Source organism: Myotis daubentonii, chromosome 3 (genome assembly GCF_963259705.1).
Source record: "Myotis daubentonii chromosome 3, mMyoDau2.1, whole genome shotgun sequence".
Lineage (NCBI taxonomy): Eukaryota > Metazoa > Chordata > Mammalia > Chiroptera > Vespertilionidae > Myotis > Myotis daubentonii.
The window spans coordinates 127,856,606-127,874,261 of record NC_081842.1 but is presented as its reverse complement, the minus strand read 5'-3'; the positions used below and the strand labels follow the sequence as shown (position 1 = coordinate 127,874,261).

Genomic DNA, 17,656 nt, shown 5'->3' with positions numbered 1-17,656 from the left:
AAGTTCAAGTCTGTTGTTCGATCCTGTAGGGCAAGAAATGCATAATTCCTTACTTAAACACTTTTATGTACAAATAAAGGTTATTTCCCAGTAACTGACTAAATGGTTCACTCGGACTTTCTAAAATGTGGCATCCATTGAACAAAATTAAGGAGCTATCAGAATTGAAGAGAGACTCTCAGTGTTCCGCTACAACGTGTGGCTGCTCATGAACAGGGTAATGGTCAATTTTTTAAAATATACTTTATTGATTTTTTACTGAGAGGAAGGGAGAGAGATAGAGACTTAGAAACATCGATGAGAGAGAGAAACATAGACCAGCCGCCTCCTGCACACCCCCCACTGGGGATGTGCCCGCAACCAAGGTACATGCCCTTGACCGGAATCAAACCCAGGACCCTGCAGTCCACAGGCCGACACTATCCACTGAACCAAACCAGTCAGGGCGGTAATGGTTAATTTTATGCATCCACCTGACTGGGCCATAGGGTGCCCAGACACTTGGTTAAACATTACTTCTGAGTGTGTCTGATAGAGGTTCTGGGTGAGATTAACATTTGATTGAACTCCCCAATCTGAGTGGGCCTCTCCCAACCTTTTGAAGGCCTAAATAGAATAAAAGACTAAGAAGAATTTTCCCCTCTGCCTTCTATTTGTTATTTTATGCTTTCTTTTATACGTTATATTATATTTTATATTTATTTTATATTTGTTTTTATTTCCCTCAAACTGAGACATGTCTTCTGCTCGGACTTGGATTCGTACTGGAAGTCCACACTGGCTCTCCTGCCCCTCAGGCCTTTGGATTCGGACTGAAATTATACCATTGGTTCAGCTCTCCTTGATCTAGACCTCTCAGCCTTCATAATCATGTTAGTCACTTCCTTATAATAAGTCTCTTTACATAAATCATATATATGTGTACACACACACACACACTTACTTGTTCTGTTTCTAAAGAATCCTAGGACTAATACAAACGGACAGCACAAATAAGCTCCTATAACCCTCATATACAATTTAAAAGTTCGAATCTCCACAATTCACAAGAAGAAAACTACCAGTAGATCTTCAGTGGTATCCTAGGTTGGTCATTTCAAATGCTAATAGAGCCTTTTTAACAATAAATCAATGTCAGTTGTATAATTATGAATGAATTTTTGTGGATCGCTTGATAAAAACCATAGTATATACTGATACATGATAGAATCAATATTTAACAACTTGATTTTAAAATTGTATTTAAGACACTATAGTTCAAATAAGAATCACTTATACCACTATTCCCAAAGCAAATAGTTATATATTCTACATGGTCCTACTACAAATTCCCTGAGAAATCAAACATCACTGGTATCACAAAGTTTTTTCTGCACTAAATAGATGAAAGAGTTGGGGCAACTGAACTGGAGAGTCATTGACCTTATCCAAGAGTCCACATCCTAAAAATATTAAGAAATATCACCCTGGAGAAGGTAACCCAAATTCCCTTTGTAAAAAGTCTCTCACGGTTCTTATGGTGAGGAAGTTATTCTTTCCATTTGTCTAATGTAAATCCTTCTGTTTTGGTTTAAGCCTGGTCATAAACCTTAAACAATACATAAATCAAATTATCAAAACCCCCAATACAAAACAGACCGCCAAGAGTCACCTTTCAATGTATGTGTGGTAAGATCTGCTCCCCACAAGATCCATGCTACCCAACTCTGTACCTGAGTCCCACCTCCAGGTGGTTCTGTGCCTTATGACATTTCTAAATATAGAATAACTATTTCCATTTCTTAAATCTGGAATGGTCACTACTCAGAAATGTTCCCTGCTTCAGGACAGAGGCTCTCAGACTTCAGCAGAAAGTGTTTCCTTGACTTCCCCAAACACATTCAACTCACCCTCCTGTTCTTAGGCAGCCTCTGACTCTTAGCTCTGGACTTTGATCCCAACCCTTAAATCACCCCAGTAGCTGACATCTGGTAATTTCCAAGGTAGGCACACTCGTTGCCTTCTTATAGCCAACTTAACCCTAAATTATGCTGCTCTTTATGTAACTCACAACCAAACATAAGCCAGTTTAGTTCCCAATGTGATCCAAGAGAAAATTGCTAAGAGAATAAAGAATACATTTTCCAATTTACTACAGACTGAGACTAGGAATTACCTACATGGAGACTGAACTCTGTCCTTGACAATGACTTCTAATTTTGTAATCTAATACAAAAGAGCATATACTATTCCTTAAACTATTCAAAATGCTATGTGTGTGGTGGGGCGAGCGCGGGTCTCCAAATCTCTCAGCAGATTCTCAAATGGTAAAAGAAAAACACGTTAGAAATCATTGCTATGATAAATGCTATCAATCACATACAACATTATGTAAAGACTCTATATAGCTGGAAAATATCAGAGTTTAGAGACATATTAGTTTAAGAAAACTGTACCTTACCTTTCAAATTCATTCATATTCACAAGTTTACAATTTCACAGAAAACTCCCCAGGATGAGTCAGAAAGATGACATTAAACAGTAAGTCAAGGACAAAGCCTCAGAAAGCAGATAGCTAAAATGCCTGTTAGAGGCCACACTATCAGTCAAATAGCAGGAGTGTTATCTTTTCCGTCTAAGAGTAAACTCAGGCATCTACACATACAGATTGCTAGCTGATTTTGAGGCTCGCTAGGAAAGAAAACTCTGATTAGTATGGCACGTGACCCTACCAAGCTGAAAATGCAAATTATGCCACTCAATCCATACAAATAGCTTTCAGTAAAGAAATGTGGTCTTTAGCAAGATGGGAAGTCTACTGCGAAGCAGCATGTCACTGTGAAAATATTTGCTACTTTCACACTTCAGCTAGTACAAAAAATATTGCTACTATAATTATGTGGATTCAGTAAAACCTAATGATACCCTTTTGGCCTCCAACTGCAAATGTTGAATATAAATGGGAATAATTTTCCTGAGACCTTGAAGGGATGAGATTAGAGCATATACATCTGTTTTTCTCTGGATGCTGTACTGGCTCAGGAACACAAGCTTTTACCCTACAAAATATCCTCTATCCACATGCACTAAGAGCCAATAACTGGAGAGCATCTGCACTGTCAAAAACATACTTAGGACAGTGAAACAAGGACAGGCATCGAAGAAGCAACAGGAGAGCCTAGGCTGGGCTGCTTTGGCCACTGGGAAGTCAGAGAAAAGGGAGACAGGTCCAGGGGGTTAGCCCAGGACAAGCTGCCACCGCCCATTGCTCCCCTCTTTGTGAATCTCTTAGGGTCCCTTGGAGTTTAGGAGCTAATGCCTGTGGGGGGAGGAGAGGAGGGAAGGAATGGCAAGGGCTTGCTCTCTGGAGGGAAAGTGTAATGAGACCTTTATTTTCAGGAGTTTTAAAGGCTGGGTGTTTAGGGGAGGTCTTAGGGGCAGAAGATAGAATATTCATCAGCTTTATGCTGATGTACCAAAATGAGATTTATTCTCTTAATTTGTCTGTCCTTGGGTGTGGTTGGTAAATGGCACTAATTGGATTTCTGTTATCTGTCTCCCTGAGTAAGGTGATTTGAGCTATTTACTCTCTGGTTGAGGAGAATTACAAACCATGTATTCTTAAGTGTCCTTGGTTTAGGGAAGATAGGATTTACCAGGTGGCTGCAAACTGCTGTTTAACTGTCTTAGTTTCCCTATTCTCCTGGTCCTGGAATTTTCCTAGCTTCTAACCATGCTATAACATGCACTACCTAAATTATATTCAGAATTTTTAAATTAGAATCAAGAAAAAATGTTTTTGTCTTCCTAAATGTGACTTTCCCTAGCAACCTCTTTATTGGGTTAATGACAACCTATCTCCCTAAAAACTTATAGATATTCAGAAAAGGGAACAAGTTGATTGTGCCAGTTGCCAATGCACTGCCTCTGAGTCACAAATCGATCCTTCATAGACTGCTCTGTAAAAACTGGGTTGGGCCTGTAAGTATTTTTCTTTTGCCATCTAGCACAATGTTAAGCTCTATCAGTAGAGGTCACTGTCACCAGAGAGACATTACAAAGGGATTCTTGCTGGATCCCAAGTGCCCTGAAATGTAAGCAGCAGCACTCAGCTCCCCAGGTGCTTCCACAGTGGCCAGCTGCTTCCCCGAAGTACTCTTAGGCAGTTACACAGCAGAGTGCTTCCTGTAAGACACCTCCCCAAAACACTTTACCTGAAATCTAGAGCAGATTCCCAGCAAATGCCAGAGTGTGGATACCCAGCAATTCCACCAGCCTTGACACCACTACCACGGAGCCAGGGCTCACTGCAGTTTTCTTTACTTCTTACTAACCCATCCCTTATTACCCCAATTCTTTGTTTTGTACTTAATAATTCTTGATTGAGTTCCTGTGTGGTGTCTTATAATCCAGCCCTGACTGATACATCTGCTTCCCTGGAAGGCTGGAGCATGAAAACAAGTTGGGAATGACCATCCAGAAAAGCTGATAGGTGGAACTGTCATGCAGTTTACTATGTTAGCTGCCATCTTTTACAGAGTGTAAGTTGGAAGACTAGGGCAAGGGAGACGTCCAAATGCCACATCTACCAAGTGCTACTCTGTGCAGGACCCTGGGTTAGAGACAGGAGGCACAAAGAAGGTAGAGTGAAACCCTTAAAGAACTGAATGACCAGTTGGAGATACCATGCTAGACATACACAAGCCAATAATTCAAGGTAATAAGTGCAGAAAGTTCAATGAGGGTTATAGGCAACAATGTTATAGGTCGGTGACAAGCTCTCATGTTAAGAGGCTATTAATTCTAACTTGTCATAAGCAAGAACTAATTAACTGCAAAAACGCTGTGCCAGAGGAAACAGAGACTGGCCTCTTTAAATGGTTCTCCAACCCTCTTTGTCCTCCAATAATAGGGTATTACTCAAATCCAATATATTGTAGACTCCTGGCTGTGATCAGTTGCCTTTCAGTTCACTGTCAAGAGATATACTTAAGTAAACATTTAAGTAGAGAAAACGAATTTTAAAAATTAAAGCCATTTCAAGTGTGTCTTTAACAGGGGGAATCTTTCATAAAAGATTTTAAAGAAGAGATTAGGAAAACATGGTGACTATAATCTATCAAGGCCAAATAAAAATTTCTTCAATAAAGCCTCCCTGCATGAGGCTATTAAGGAAACCCAATAACCACATGGTGGAGAATAAAACCCTGTCATTTACTGAAAGACAGAAAAGTGATTCGGGACAGAAAGCAAGAATAAAGAGGCTACCTTTGGCAAAACTGAAAGAGTAACAGTGGGGAAGCTTGGAAAAGATGCCTAAGAACAGGAGGGTTCTAATGAACCATCTGGAAAGTGGGAGAGAAATCAAATATCATTAGAAAATGATAAATGAGGGTGGTTTCTTTAATAAGGATGAATCACAAAGGATCTCGAAAGGGTTGTTCAAAATGAAGGATATCCACACCACAAGGACTGAGTCATTACAGGCAAGGAGCACACCTATGGAAAGAGCCTCTTAAACCACCCTCCTACAGGAAGAATGGTGAATGCAGTGATTTTTTTTTTTTTTAAGGGGGCTGAGGATGGGATGAAACATAAACTTGACACAAACATCTTGATGAAGAAGTATTTTGGTAATGTGTTGTGGTCAACATTACATCAAAAGCTTACTCCTTCACTCATCTTTTCTATAAAAACATTCCCCTTTGTTTCTGAGCAAAGAAAGAAAGGCTCATCATGAATAATCTTAAATTCAGGAGGAAGAATTGCTTGCATCTTTGTATATATAAGGAAAGAATTGGATAAACTGGCCCAGAGGAAGTCATTAAAGGGGAATGAAGACACATTAGGGAAACAAACACTGCAGCCAGCAATAAAGAATAAACTATAGAAAGGCTGCCTCCTACACAGTCCTTCAGTGCATTCGGAGAAACTGTGCAGAGCTCAGCTGGTGAAACAGGAAAGGCATTGCCAGGGACAAAAGAAAAATATAGCTTCTTTGAGTAATGGTCTAGGAAGGTACATACTTTTTAATTAATATATTTAAATCACATTAAGTAAATACATGATTTATATGGGCTTCTGCTGGTAGGTCTGTCAAACATGAAATCTGCTATTCTTTATAAAATAAATGTCTCAATAAATGTTTCATAAAATTTTAATTTTGAAGCTATAGAATGATGGTTCTCAAAATTTTTTATCTCAAAAATCCTTCTATGCTCCAAAAAATCATAACATTTTGCATCATTTGCAAACAATGATGATTGTACCACTCACCCTTCCTTTACCTCACAGGTAATCACTGCCATGATTTTGATGTTTATTATTACCATGTAATTTTTTCACACCTACCTACATATTTAACAAAAAAATACTGTTTGTGTGATTGTTGGGGGTGTGTGTGTGTGTGTGTGTGTTATTTTGAAAATCTATAAAAAGATATAGTTTTAATGTCAATCAATTTATTTTTCTCCCAATGTTGTATTAAAACCTCATCCATGTTGACATAGGTATTCTAGTGCTATAAAGTATTCAATGTACAGGTGTACATTGTTCTTTTTAAAAAAAAATTTTAAGAATGTCAGATGATAGAGCATACAATTTTTTTAAAAAACTGGAAATCACAAAATACCTATACGAAGTGATGGCAACTATATACACTCCACTAGAAGGGTATAAGATTTACGGTTCTTCTAGATACTTGGTATTGTCAGGATTATTAATTTTTGCTAATCTAATGGGTTTGGAATAATATCTGGTCATTTTAATTTGCATTTTCTTGTTCACTGATAAAGCCAGTCCTTATTTATTGGCTAATCACGTGTTTCTCCCATCAATAGGCTGTTAATGCTTTTTGTTCATTTTTTTTTCTTTAAAAAAATTATACAATAAATCATTCATAAAAAGTATATAAATATACCATAGTTCAAGAATAATAAAAGCACATACATGTGTGCTCAGTACCCATATCCATTTTCGGAAAAGAGAACCATGCCAAAAACTCTGCAGCCCCTTCATGCTTGATTACAACAGCCTTACTGCTTTTCACGGAGGTAACTAAACTGAATTTTAAATTATTCCCTTGCTTTCCCTAAGTTTTCCACATATTCATGAACCCCTAAATAATACAATGGTTATTTTTCCCCATTTTTTAAACTTTATATAAATGCAATCATCCAGTGTAAGCTTCTGTTAACTTTCTTTGCCTAATAGTATTTTCTATATGTATTCACGTTGATGTATATAATTGAGGCTTACTTATTTTCACAGATACGGCACTCACATAACATTGTATAAATATACCACAATTTATTTATCTGTTCTATTCTTGGTAGAAACATGGTTGTTCCAGATTTTGGCTAATACTAATAGTGCTAGAAACATTCTCACCTATCTGCTGAAATAAGCACTTAAAGAATGTATCCAAAGAATATATACATGGGAATGGAATTTCAGGTGTGGATTTTTATACTCCCTAAGAGCATTCCCATGGCTCCACATATTGGTCAACACTTGGTATTTTCAGACTTTTTTCCCTATTGGATTCTTTTTTTCATACTAAGACATTTTTATTTGATCAACCCTAATCTTCTATTAGTCATATGCAAAGTAAATATCTCCATGAAGCCTATTGCTTGTCTTTTAACCTAATAAATGAAGTCTTTTATTAGGCAGAACTACCTTAGGGTAGTCAACTTTTTTTCTCATTAAGGATGTTTCCCATTAAGGATTTTTCTTAAGATATTCTATTGTACCCCCAAAGTGATAATAATAGTCTGTTTCTTTTCTTCTTTAACTTTTAAAGACTTCCTTTTCACAAATGAATTGTGAATATATCCAAAACTGAATTTTGCATTTGGTGTTAGATACCAATTTTTTCCACATAGATAATTGTTTCGGCAATTCATGTAGATTCCTTACCTCTCCATTTATTTAACATCATTTCCATTTTATAATAAGGTAATAAATTCCCAAATATGAGTAGAGCTCTTTCAGGGTTCTCTACTTGTGCTAATACTAAATTATCTTAATAACAAGAGCATTATATTCTTGATGCCTGGGAAGGCATGTCCCCTTGCACTGGGTGCTCTTTAAAATGGTTCTGGCTATCCATGAATTTGTCCTTCCTATGAATTTGAAGATCAGACCTTCAACTTCTCCAAAATACCCAGTGGACATTTTTACTAGATTTTCACTTGAATTTAAATTTATAGATTGACTTTAGGCAAACTGCTATATTCGGTACAGCTCTCCTTTTTTTCTTCTTCATTTATGCCTTTTAACAATATCTAATAATTTTATATATAAATATATTGAACATCTGCAACAATTAGACATCAAAGTCTTAGTTGATACTATGGATTAAATCTTTATTATATTTTCTAATGAGTTATCAGTTGTGGTTAAGAAACATATTTATATTGTCTTTATACCCAACAACTTATTAGTTCAAATAATTGACCTGGATATTCTATTCAGTTTTCTAGGTAGACCATCATATCATCTACATATGAAGCACCTTCATCTCATGTTTTCCAATGCTAGTAATTTCTATTTCTCTTTTGGTTTACTGCATAAACTATAACTGCCCACAGAATGATGAATAGACACAGTGATGGCAAGTAATGCTGAAATGTTGCTAATTTTGATAGAACTGTTTATAATGTTTCACCACAAATTATGATGTTTGCTTGTGGGTGTTTGACAAAATAATTTATAATGTTAAGGAAGTTCCCTTCTATTCCCAGTTTGCTAACAGATTTGTCATGAGCCATTAATGTAATCAAATGCTTTTTTAATGTCATAAAACATTAAATGGCATCAAATTACTCTTCTACATCTATTAAGGAGATCACATGCTTTATCTCCCTTATCAGTTAGTATCTATGGTACATATATAAAAGTCTAAGCGATCAAACGACCAAACGACCAGTCCACTGGTCGCTATGACATGCACTGACCATGAGAGGGCAGATGCTCGCACAGCCAACCTCCTGTAGCCAGCTGGCCCCGATCGGCCCCACCAACCTCCTGTGGCCCCTCACCCCAGCCAGCCAGCCAGCCCTGATCGGCCCTGAGCCCCAATCAGGGCAGGAGACAGTCCCAATCGGCCCCAGTCGCCGGCCAGGCCATGGATCACACCAGTGCACGAATTAATGCACTGGGCCTCCAGTGGTATAATACAGGTATACCGCTATTGTGCCCTAACATATTAGGGCACAATACATCAAATGAATTAAATTTATGCAAATATTTCATTTAATAATTATATATCTGTACATTTAAAAGAATCTGTGTTCACAAAGATGAAGCTTCTAAAATGTTTTTTACCTACTTTGCATATTAACATGACTAGCCTCATAAAATGAACTTGACTGGTCTCTTTTTCTATTCTCTGAAACAGACTGTACAAGTCTTTCAGATATGGTCAAAATTCAAATGTAAAATCAGCTCAGACTGATGGAAAAGAGGCTATTAATTCTAGATTTAATTGGTTTCTGCTTTCTAATGCATGCAGTTGTATGCTCTTATGCTTAATACTAGAGGCCCGGTGCACGAATTTGTGGATGGGTGGGGTCCAGCCAACTGCCCTGATTGGGGCCAATCAGGCAGGGCAGGCCGAAGGGAGGGGACGCGGAAGGTTGGCCAGCTGGCCCTGCCCCTAATCAGGGTGATGAACTCCTTTATTTTTTTCTTGTCCGTGAAACTCTTTATCTGGCCTTCAATTCTAAATGAGCTTTGCTGGGTAGAGAAGGACGTGGCAAGAAATATTCAAACTTATGAAAAGCAAGGACCTGCAGCCAGGGTGACCTTCCTTTTGAAAGGGCACGGCTCCTCTGGGGGCCGAGGGTTCGGTCTCCGTGAAACCCAAGTCAGTCTTTGCACTGGGTGAGTGGAATCGCTGAGGCCTATTTGAGAGTCACCAAGGCTGGGAGCGTGATCTCAGAACAGTTAAAAACACGTTCGTGAAGGGATGTTATGGGTTCTCTCTCATCAAAAAGCCCACGTGTGTCTGTGCTACACCAACAGGGTTGCTTTAACACTGAACCCTCTATTCCCCAAGCCCAGCCGCCTCCAGGAGCTGATGGGAGGTTGAAAGTAGCTGCATAGATGAGGTCAGTGCCAGGCGACCTGGCAGGTGTCAGCAGCACCACTGTCTGAGCCCGGGGAAAGGAAGACAGGCTCTGACATCACCACCACAAGGAGGATTTGACAGCATCGGCAGCAGCTTCAGAGCTTGTTGCTATTTTGTTTTATTTTTTATCTCCTTTTCCCTTTAAACTTCACCAGGTTGCTTGTGTTCGAGAGAGTAGCAGCCTTTACAGCCTCCTCAGTGGAGCACACACCTATGATCTGGGTTCACACGCAGCCAAAGTCCTGTTTAGAAACACATGTGGGTCTTGCATTATTTGCTTTATTACTGATATAGAGGGTTTTAGATTCTGGCAAGTAAATATGTTTCCTGCTTATCCATGAGGGCAGGAGGCCGAGCGCAGCCACAGGCACAGCCATAGTTCTTCACTCACTCTCAGGCCTCCATCCAAGGGCTTCGATGCAGGCGCTTCACACAGGGAGGGGGCTGGGGAGCAGGGTCGGGCAGCAAATGCAGAACAAGGCCATCGCGACCCTGCTTTCCCCAGAGCATCTGTCTCAGTCCCTATCTTCCCTCTCTGGGTCTGTAGCATCTTCCTCTTGAGGAGGATTCAGGCGTCTGTGGGACATGATGTTTATCACACGCTGTTTCTCCGTGTGGGTGGGCAGCACGGGGTTCCTGAATCAGGCTTCCTTTGGCGTTGTGGTGGTGGGGGGACAGCATGAAGGTGCCAACACAACCCATGTGGACTCGCTGAGTGTCTTCTGTATACCTTCTGTATACCTGGCATGCATCTCCCCTCAGAAGGGTTGCCTACAGCTCAGCCACATGTTCCCTGTCTGTGACCAGCAGGTGGGAGGGGTGGGGGGGACATCGGAGGTGGGGCCAGCTTGGGGGTGCCAATTGGGCCCCGGATCAGGCTGGTTGGCTGCCTCAGTGTGCATCATAGCCAATGGTCGTTCCCCGTAATGGTCGCTGGGCTTTTATATATATAGATTTCCTGCCTCCTGGTTTTTGTTTTTTTAATCTTAATAGTTATCCTCCCCAAGAAACCATGGGTCATCTCATGGCTGTTTGATACCTTATTACATTCCTGGGCCCAGTTCCTATTCATCATACTTTTTTTTTTTACTAACTGATCCCAATGTTTTCCTTCAATCCTTTTCTTTGGCACTTTACTAGGAAATTTTCAAACAGATGCAAAAATAGAAAGGATAATGATTCCTCATGTACCCAACACCCAGATTCAATAATTAATAATTCATGACCAACCTCAACCCCAAATGCCTATTTCCATATTATTTTGAAAACCCCAGACATCTGAATATTACATTCACAGGTAGTTCAATATGTATCTCTAAAATAAAGTGACTTTATAAAAATAAAATACCATTATCAGACCTTTAAAAATGAAAATAAAAAAAAAAGAACTACTTAAATTCAAATATTCACTTAGTGTTCAATTTCCAATGGTCTCAATTTTTTTTTTCTTTAAAGATGTCTTATTTGGTGGGATCTACACATGGTGATTCTGTCCATACTTTTGGGGTTTTTTACAATTTATTTGAAGCAATGGAATCATTTATCCTGTAGAGCAGTGCCTCTCAAACTATGATGAAGGGACAGTTTTAGATTTCCAGTCTATCTTGAACTGATACAGGACCTACTGCACATACTAGTTCTACTAAACAGACTGAGTACATGCAACTTATCAGGAGCATTAAGAATACCTGGACCAGTTCATATGCTATTCAACAAAAGAAACCCATTAATAATGTGCTTAAGTATGTTGGCTTAAACATTTCTAAATACTAAACATTGCTTACACATTTTTAAGTGCTTACTTTTGATTCTTCTATTTATTTCATTGTGCAGATCACCTCTTGGTTAGCAGTGCTATAAAATTTCCCACAGGCTGGATTTTGCTTTATTATAGTTCCATGGTGTAGTTTAACATGTTTCTTTGTCCTCTATACTTCCTATAAATTTGGTAGTTAGATCTAAATTTTAATCAGATTGAATTCTAAATTTCCTGGCAAGACTTTACAATTAGCATTCTATTTTTCTATCCAGAGATGTAAATCTGGATGCCCCACTTTCTGTGAGTTAATGGTCATCAGTGAACACTTTATTACTAGTAGTTAATGTCAAAGCCTGTAGTAAATTTGGCTGTCCAAAGTTTGTTCCCTGAGAAACTCTAAGGAAGCTCTCCTCTTCCCAGGCCCACTGCTTTCCTCTGCTACCTCAGTTTCTGACACAATCCAGATAGATCTTCTAGCTGTCAGTTGTGAGTTCCCACCCATTTGGGAAGACCTTAGGAAGCTTTGGTCGGGTGGCTCAGTTGGTTGGAGCATCATCTTGTATACAGAAAGGTCGCAGGTTCAACTCCCAGTCAGGACACAAATCCAGGCTGTGGATTCGATTTCTAATCCGGGTGTGTGCAAAAGGCAACCGATTGATGTTTATCTCTCACATCAATGTTTCATTCTCTCTCTCTCTCATGCTCTCTCTCTCTAATATGTCAGGTAACGATTAAAAAAAAATAGAGAAAAAGAAAAGAAAAGATCCTAGGAAGACCTTGTCACCCAATTGTCTTATAGATTTTGCCTGTGGTTTGGGGTTTTGCTATTCCAGAGGCTACTTCTGTTTTGTAAGATTTGGGATTATTAAAAATTTTACAGCCCACCTCCCGTGTGCTTTTTTAGAACAGTGCTGCTTGCTTTTAGCATCTTAAATTGAACACTTAATTCATTACCTTCTAGAGTTTTTAAAAATTTTAGATAAATATATTTAAAATTAAATATACTGAAAAATTTTTTTTAAATATATTTTATTGATTTTTTACAGAGAGGAAGGGAGAGGGATAGAGAGTTAGAAACATCCATGAGAGAGAAACATTGATCAGCTGCCTCCTGCACACCCCTACTGGGGATGTGCCTGCAACCGAGGTACATGCCCTTGATCGGAATCGAACCCGGGACCCTTCAGTCCCCAGGCCAACGCTCTATCCACTGAGCCAAACTGGTCAGGGCCACGTGTAAATTTTAACCACTAGGCCGTCCATACTGCCTCCTGAGACAAAAACTAAATATATTGCAAGTACATTTTAAACTACATCCTATCCATTTTGCTTTATTAATGTTAACTGTGTTCGTATGATTTAAATGGGGTCTACCAAATTTCTATGTAATAAAGTTTTCTATCTAATAAGGTTAGGTCAGACTTAGAACCAACACTTTCGTTATGGCCAGGAATTAAAAAACCACCACCCCTCTCTCCCCCACACCATTCTTGGATCTGAAGCACATAAGGAGGTCCCGCTCACAAAGCAGCTCCATAAAAAGCAACAGAATACAGTAGAATGGGCAATGAACTGAGTTAAGTTTTAGCTCTGCAACCAATGGGTTGGGTAACCTTGGGCAAGTCATTGAATTTTCCAGAATTTCAGATTCCTCGTAGTTGAAGTGGAAATAATCTATCTCACAAGGTTATTATTAACAAAAGTAAATGAGACAATGAACATGGAAGTACTTTATTAAAGTATAACTTAGATACATACACATATATGAGTGTGTGTTTTTTTAAACTATAAGACAGAATGCAGAGTAGCATTAGGTTACCTTAGCCATGCCAACTACCCACCAAGTTGGACTGGACCCAAGACAAATGTGGCACAAGATAAGAATTAGCTTCCTACTACTCTTCCTATTTTCCACCTTCTAAAGCAGCCTTGATTTTTCCCCCATTAAAATGCTAGTGTAAGTCCTGCAGCTTCCACTGTCACTTGCACGACCTGCAGGCTTACAAATCAGAGCACTCCCCTTTTTTATTTCTCTAATGAGGTAGGCTGGGCTGAGTACCTGCCCATGGCCGTGACTTAGACATCATATTACTGGCATCACATCTCCTCTAGTGCATTAATTATAGGTGACGTTCTATCACTTGATTGTATTTCCCAGATTTTGATCTGTCTTTGTTAATTTCCTTTTCATTTCATAATAAATCTATATCCTTATTAATAGTTATAATTCCTGCCCTCACCGGTTTGGCTCAGTGGACAGAGTGTCGGCCTGTGGACTGAAGGGTTCCAGGTTTGATTCGGGTCAAGGGCACGTACCTTGGTTATGGGCACATCCCCAGTAGGGGGTGTGCAGGAGGCAGCTGATTGATATTTCTCTCACATGGATGTTTCTAACTCTCTATCCCTCTCCCTTCCTCTCAGTAAAAAATCAATAAAGCATATTTTTAAAAAATAGTTATTATTCCTAACTTAGAAAGCAGCAATTCTAAGCAGTAAGAATGTTAATCAAAGGGCTCTGAGACCAAGCTTGGATAGCCTTTTTGTATACTAGTAAAAGTAACCTGTTGTCATATTAGCGGAGATTCACATGAAATTGCACATCCTGAAGCAAACAGCTGTGTCCTACAGCATGATGCTTAATTCAACAGAGCAATGGTCACTACTAGCCTAAGGGTCTTACATTATTCCGTTTCATATCCAACAACCCATTTAGCCTGTGTGGGCAAGAGGGAGTTTTATGAAAATAATTATTCCTCTTGTTTCAATTAATGTGTTTGGAAGAAGTGCTAAGGTAGTAATAAAAATATTTCCTGTGTCTCATTTAATTCCATTTGTTTCTTAAGAAAAACAGAGATGGTTTAAAAATATATGAATAAAAGACAAATAGTATTGCAGATTTTTAGGAAATAGACTCAAGCTTTTAGGGATTTTCATAAATTGCAAAAAAAAAAAAAAGGAGAAAAAAAGAAAGGAAGATGTATACAATACACACAATACATTAAGATATATGCTAATAGCTGAAATAAGTTGGGTCTTTTGAGAATGATCAGAATATCAGATTTTCTGCCCTGGCTGGTTTGGCTCAGTGGATAGAGCATTGGCCTGCCAACTGAAGAGTCCCAGGAGCACATGCCAGGGTTGCGGGCTCAATCCCCAGTAGGGGGCGTGCAGGAGGCAGCCGATCAATGATTCTCATCATTGATGTTTCTATCTCTCTTTCTCCCTCTCCCTTCCTCTCTGAAATCAATAAAAATATATTAAAAGAAAAAAAAAGAATATCAGATTTTCTCATCAAAACAGCTCAATGCATCCAAACATAAACTTCAAGAGTAGCAACAATTAAGACATCTCACAAAGAAAACAATGTAAAGCGTCCACAATTGTAAAGCAGGGGAGGTTAAGGAAAGAACATGGGAACAAGAACAGTTTACAATCTAAACCAATAAATCGCCAGTCCCCTCTACGGTAGGATAAGAAATGTATTAAAGTAGCATAAATTTACCACAGGTTTCAGTGCTGCATGTTTACCCACCTTGGATTGAGAGTAAATTTGAGCCACTGACTACTCATTCTTTAGAAGAAACTCAGAGAAAAGCAGATCAGTATTGAAAGGAAAAGGACAGACAAGAGAAAACAAAAGCCTACCAATATCTGTAGTTACACAACAAGCCAGTCAAAAAATATCGAGGCCCAGCCTATACAAAGGATGTCATCAAGGTTGGGTGATTCACAATTGCAAAGAACAACTGTTCTGGTTTCATTGCGATAAACTGTAGTGACCTCAACAAGATTATGCATGTCTTCAACCATGAAAACTCTCCAGACTCACCTGGTGCTTGGAGAAGAGCCGCACAGCCTCCAACTGGTGGAAAACTGGGTAATGCTGGGAGTCGATCTGGTCACGCCGGTAAACATCACCCACCACCAGGAAGGCATCCAGCCCAGCATGCAACAGGTCCCACTGGTGCGCAGAGGTGTGCGCTCGGAGCATGTGAGTCCGATTCAGGTAATAGTTGTCTCCCTTCTTCCTGCTGGGGTGATCAGCTGGGATGAGCAGGCTGTCAAAGTTCTGCCAGGTCGTGACCACCGGAGAAAAGTTGTCATAGACTGAGAACAGCGGAGTCCCAAAGCGGCCCACATATTGCTTGTAGAAGTGCTCCTTCACCCTCTCCTTGATCAACCAAAGAGGGTGATGCTGCTGGTTGTGCAGATTTCTGCCAACTCTGGAGAGGACTTTCTGGGAGAGATTGCTGTAGTCATCCTGAGGGTAGGACTGGCCCAACAGCTCCACCACACCACCTAGAGCTCCTCGGGCAGCAGACTCTGAAGTAGCAGGCCTTGAGCCCAAGGCCGGATGCTGGTGGCCTCTGGAGACACTACTTGCCGTCCTCACCAGGTAGACACGCACGTGGGCAACTCTTCTGAGAGCTGAACAAACCATTGTGGAAACTTCTTTCACGGATTCTGGAAAGAGCACACATACAAAGCACAAGTTAAGATTCACTCTGAGGAAAGTAAATGAGTCTTTCATGTTTCCCATAAGCTTCCCCACTGTCTCACCGACATCTTGGTTCCCTGTACTACCTCCTCCACGCAGACTGAAGATCCAACTAAGAAAATCTGCCAACAGAGGCTTAATATTGACTGCTCTAAATCACAAAAATCTTGAACATCACTTTTAGATCCCTAATCTCTAGATGTCCACCTCTTGCCATTTAGATCCTTGGGATAAAGAAAATTTCCATTATCACGTCATGTCATGTTCTGAACCAGTTGGGCTGAATCCAGACTTTAAATGTGACAAATTTCTTTTATTTTGACTACAATCTAGAACCAATAAACTTCAGACAGATCATCTAAAAGACAGAACTTAGTTGAACCCTACAAGAGTCTCACATTAAAGAAAGCACATGATTACATATACACCACTGAAGTACAGCAGAAGAGATAACAGCCATCCTGCACATTTCTGCCTTTCTCCCTCATAACTACAAAGTTCTACTTACCTGAGACAGAGCATGACTTCTAGATTTTTTCAATATATTACAAAATGATATTAAACACATTTCTGACATTTCAAATAAAATACACCACTGTAGGTGGTGGTTATTTTTATTTAATGTTTTTAAAAATAAAAATGAAAAACGAGGAAAATCACACCAAGTGATAGACTATACTGATGTACAGCTGAAATTATTTTTATAAATGCAAATCGTTCTTATTGTCACATCTGGTCATGTCATTTAAACAATACCATTGCAGCAACCCATTGATTACATTTTTGTTTTGTAAAGAAGCAAGTTTCAAATATGCACCCACAATAAGCCAGAAGCAGGAATAAACTTACTTGAGAAGGATTCAGAGCAGCCAGAAAGAGTATTGACCAGATCTTTTTTTTAAAAATGCCCAGAATTTAGTAAGAGTACCGAATTTTGGAGGTGAAAGTCACCCAGCAGTCATCAAATGTAGGCCATTCATGTCACAGAGGAGGTGACAAAGACCCAGCCACAGCTGACCAAACCCCAAGGTACTCAGAGAGAAAAGACAACATGAAAGGATTCTGAACCATTTAACAGAGCTTTCTATCCCCAGTGGTACAGAAGCAAGTTTTAAATTGACTCAGGGACTCAGTTATAAAAATCTTTAGACGTGATATCCCTATGTGCATAAAAAATGTACAGACTTATATCACCCAAATCCATCTTCTACATTTTGGAATTTTTACCTATTGGGCTACTTTAAAGCATATAATTATGTGGTTATTTTATATCAAGGGCTTTACA

The 17,656-nt window shown here is 39.3% G+C and overlaps 1 protein-coding gene across 8 annotated transcripts in view; it reads right to left on the bottom strand.

Annotated features, from left to right (window-relative positions):
* The window catches only part of FARS2 (phenylalanyl-tRNA synthetase 2, mitochondrial), a 591,973-nt gene that overhangs the window by 433,360 nt on the left and 140,957 nt on the right, over positions 1-17,656 (bottom strand). For all 8 annotated transcript variants that reach the window (XM_059688521.1, XM_059688516.1, XM_059688517.1 and 5 more), the window contains one exon: positions 15,703-16,337. In XM_059688521.1, the coding sequence (XP_059544504.1) occupies positions 15,703-16,314 (612 nt within the window). In that variant the 5' untranslated portion in view covers positions 16,315-16,337. The remainder of the gene's footprint in view (positions 1-15,702; positions 16,338-17,656) is intronic.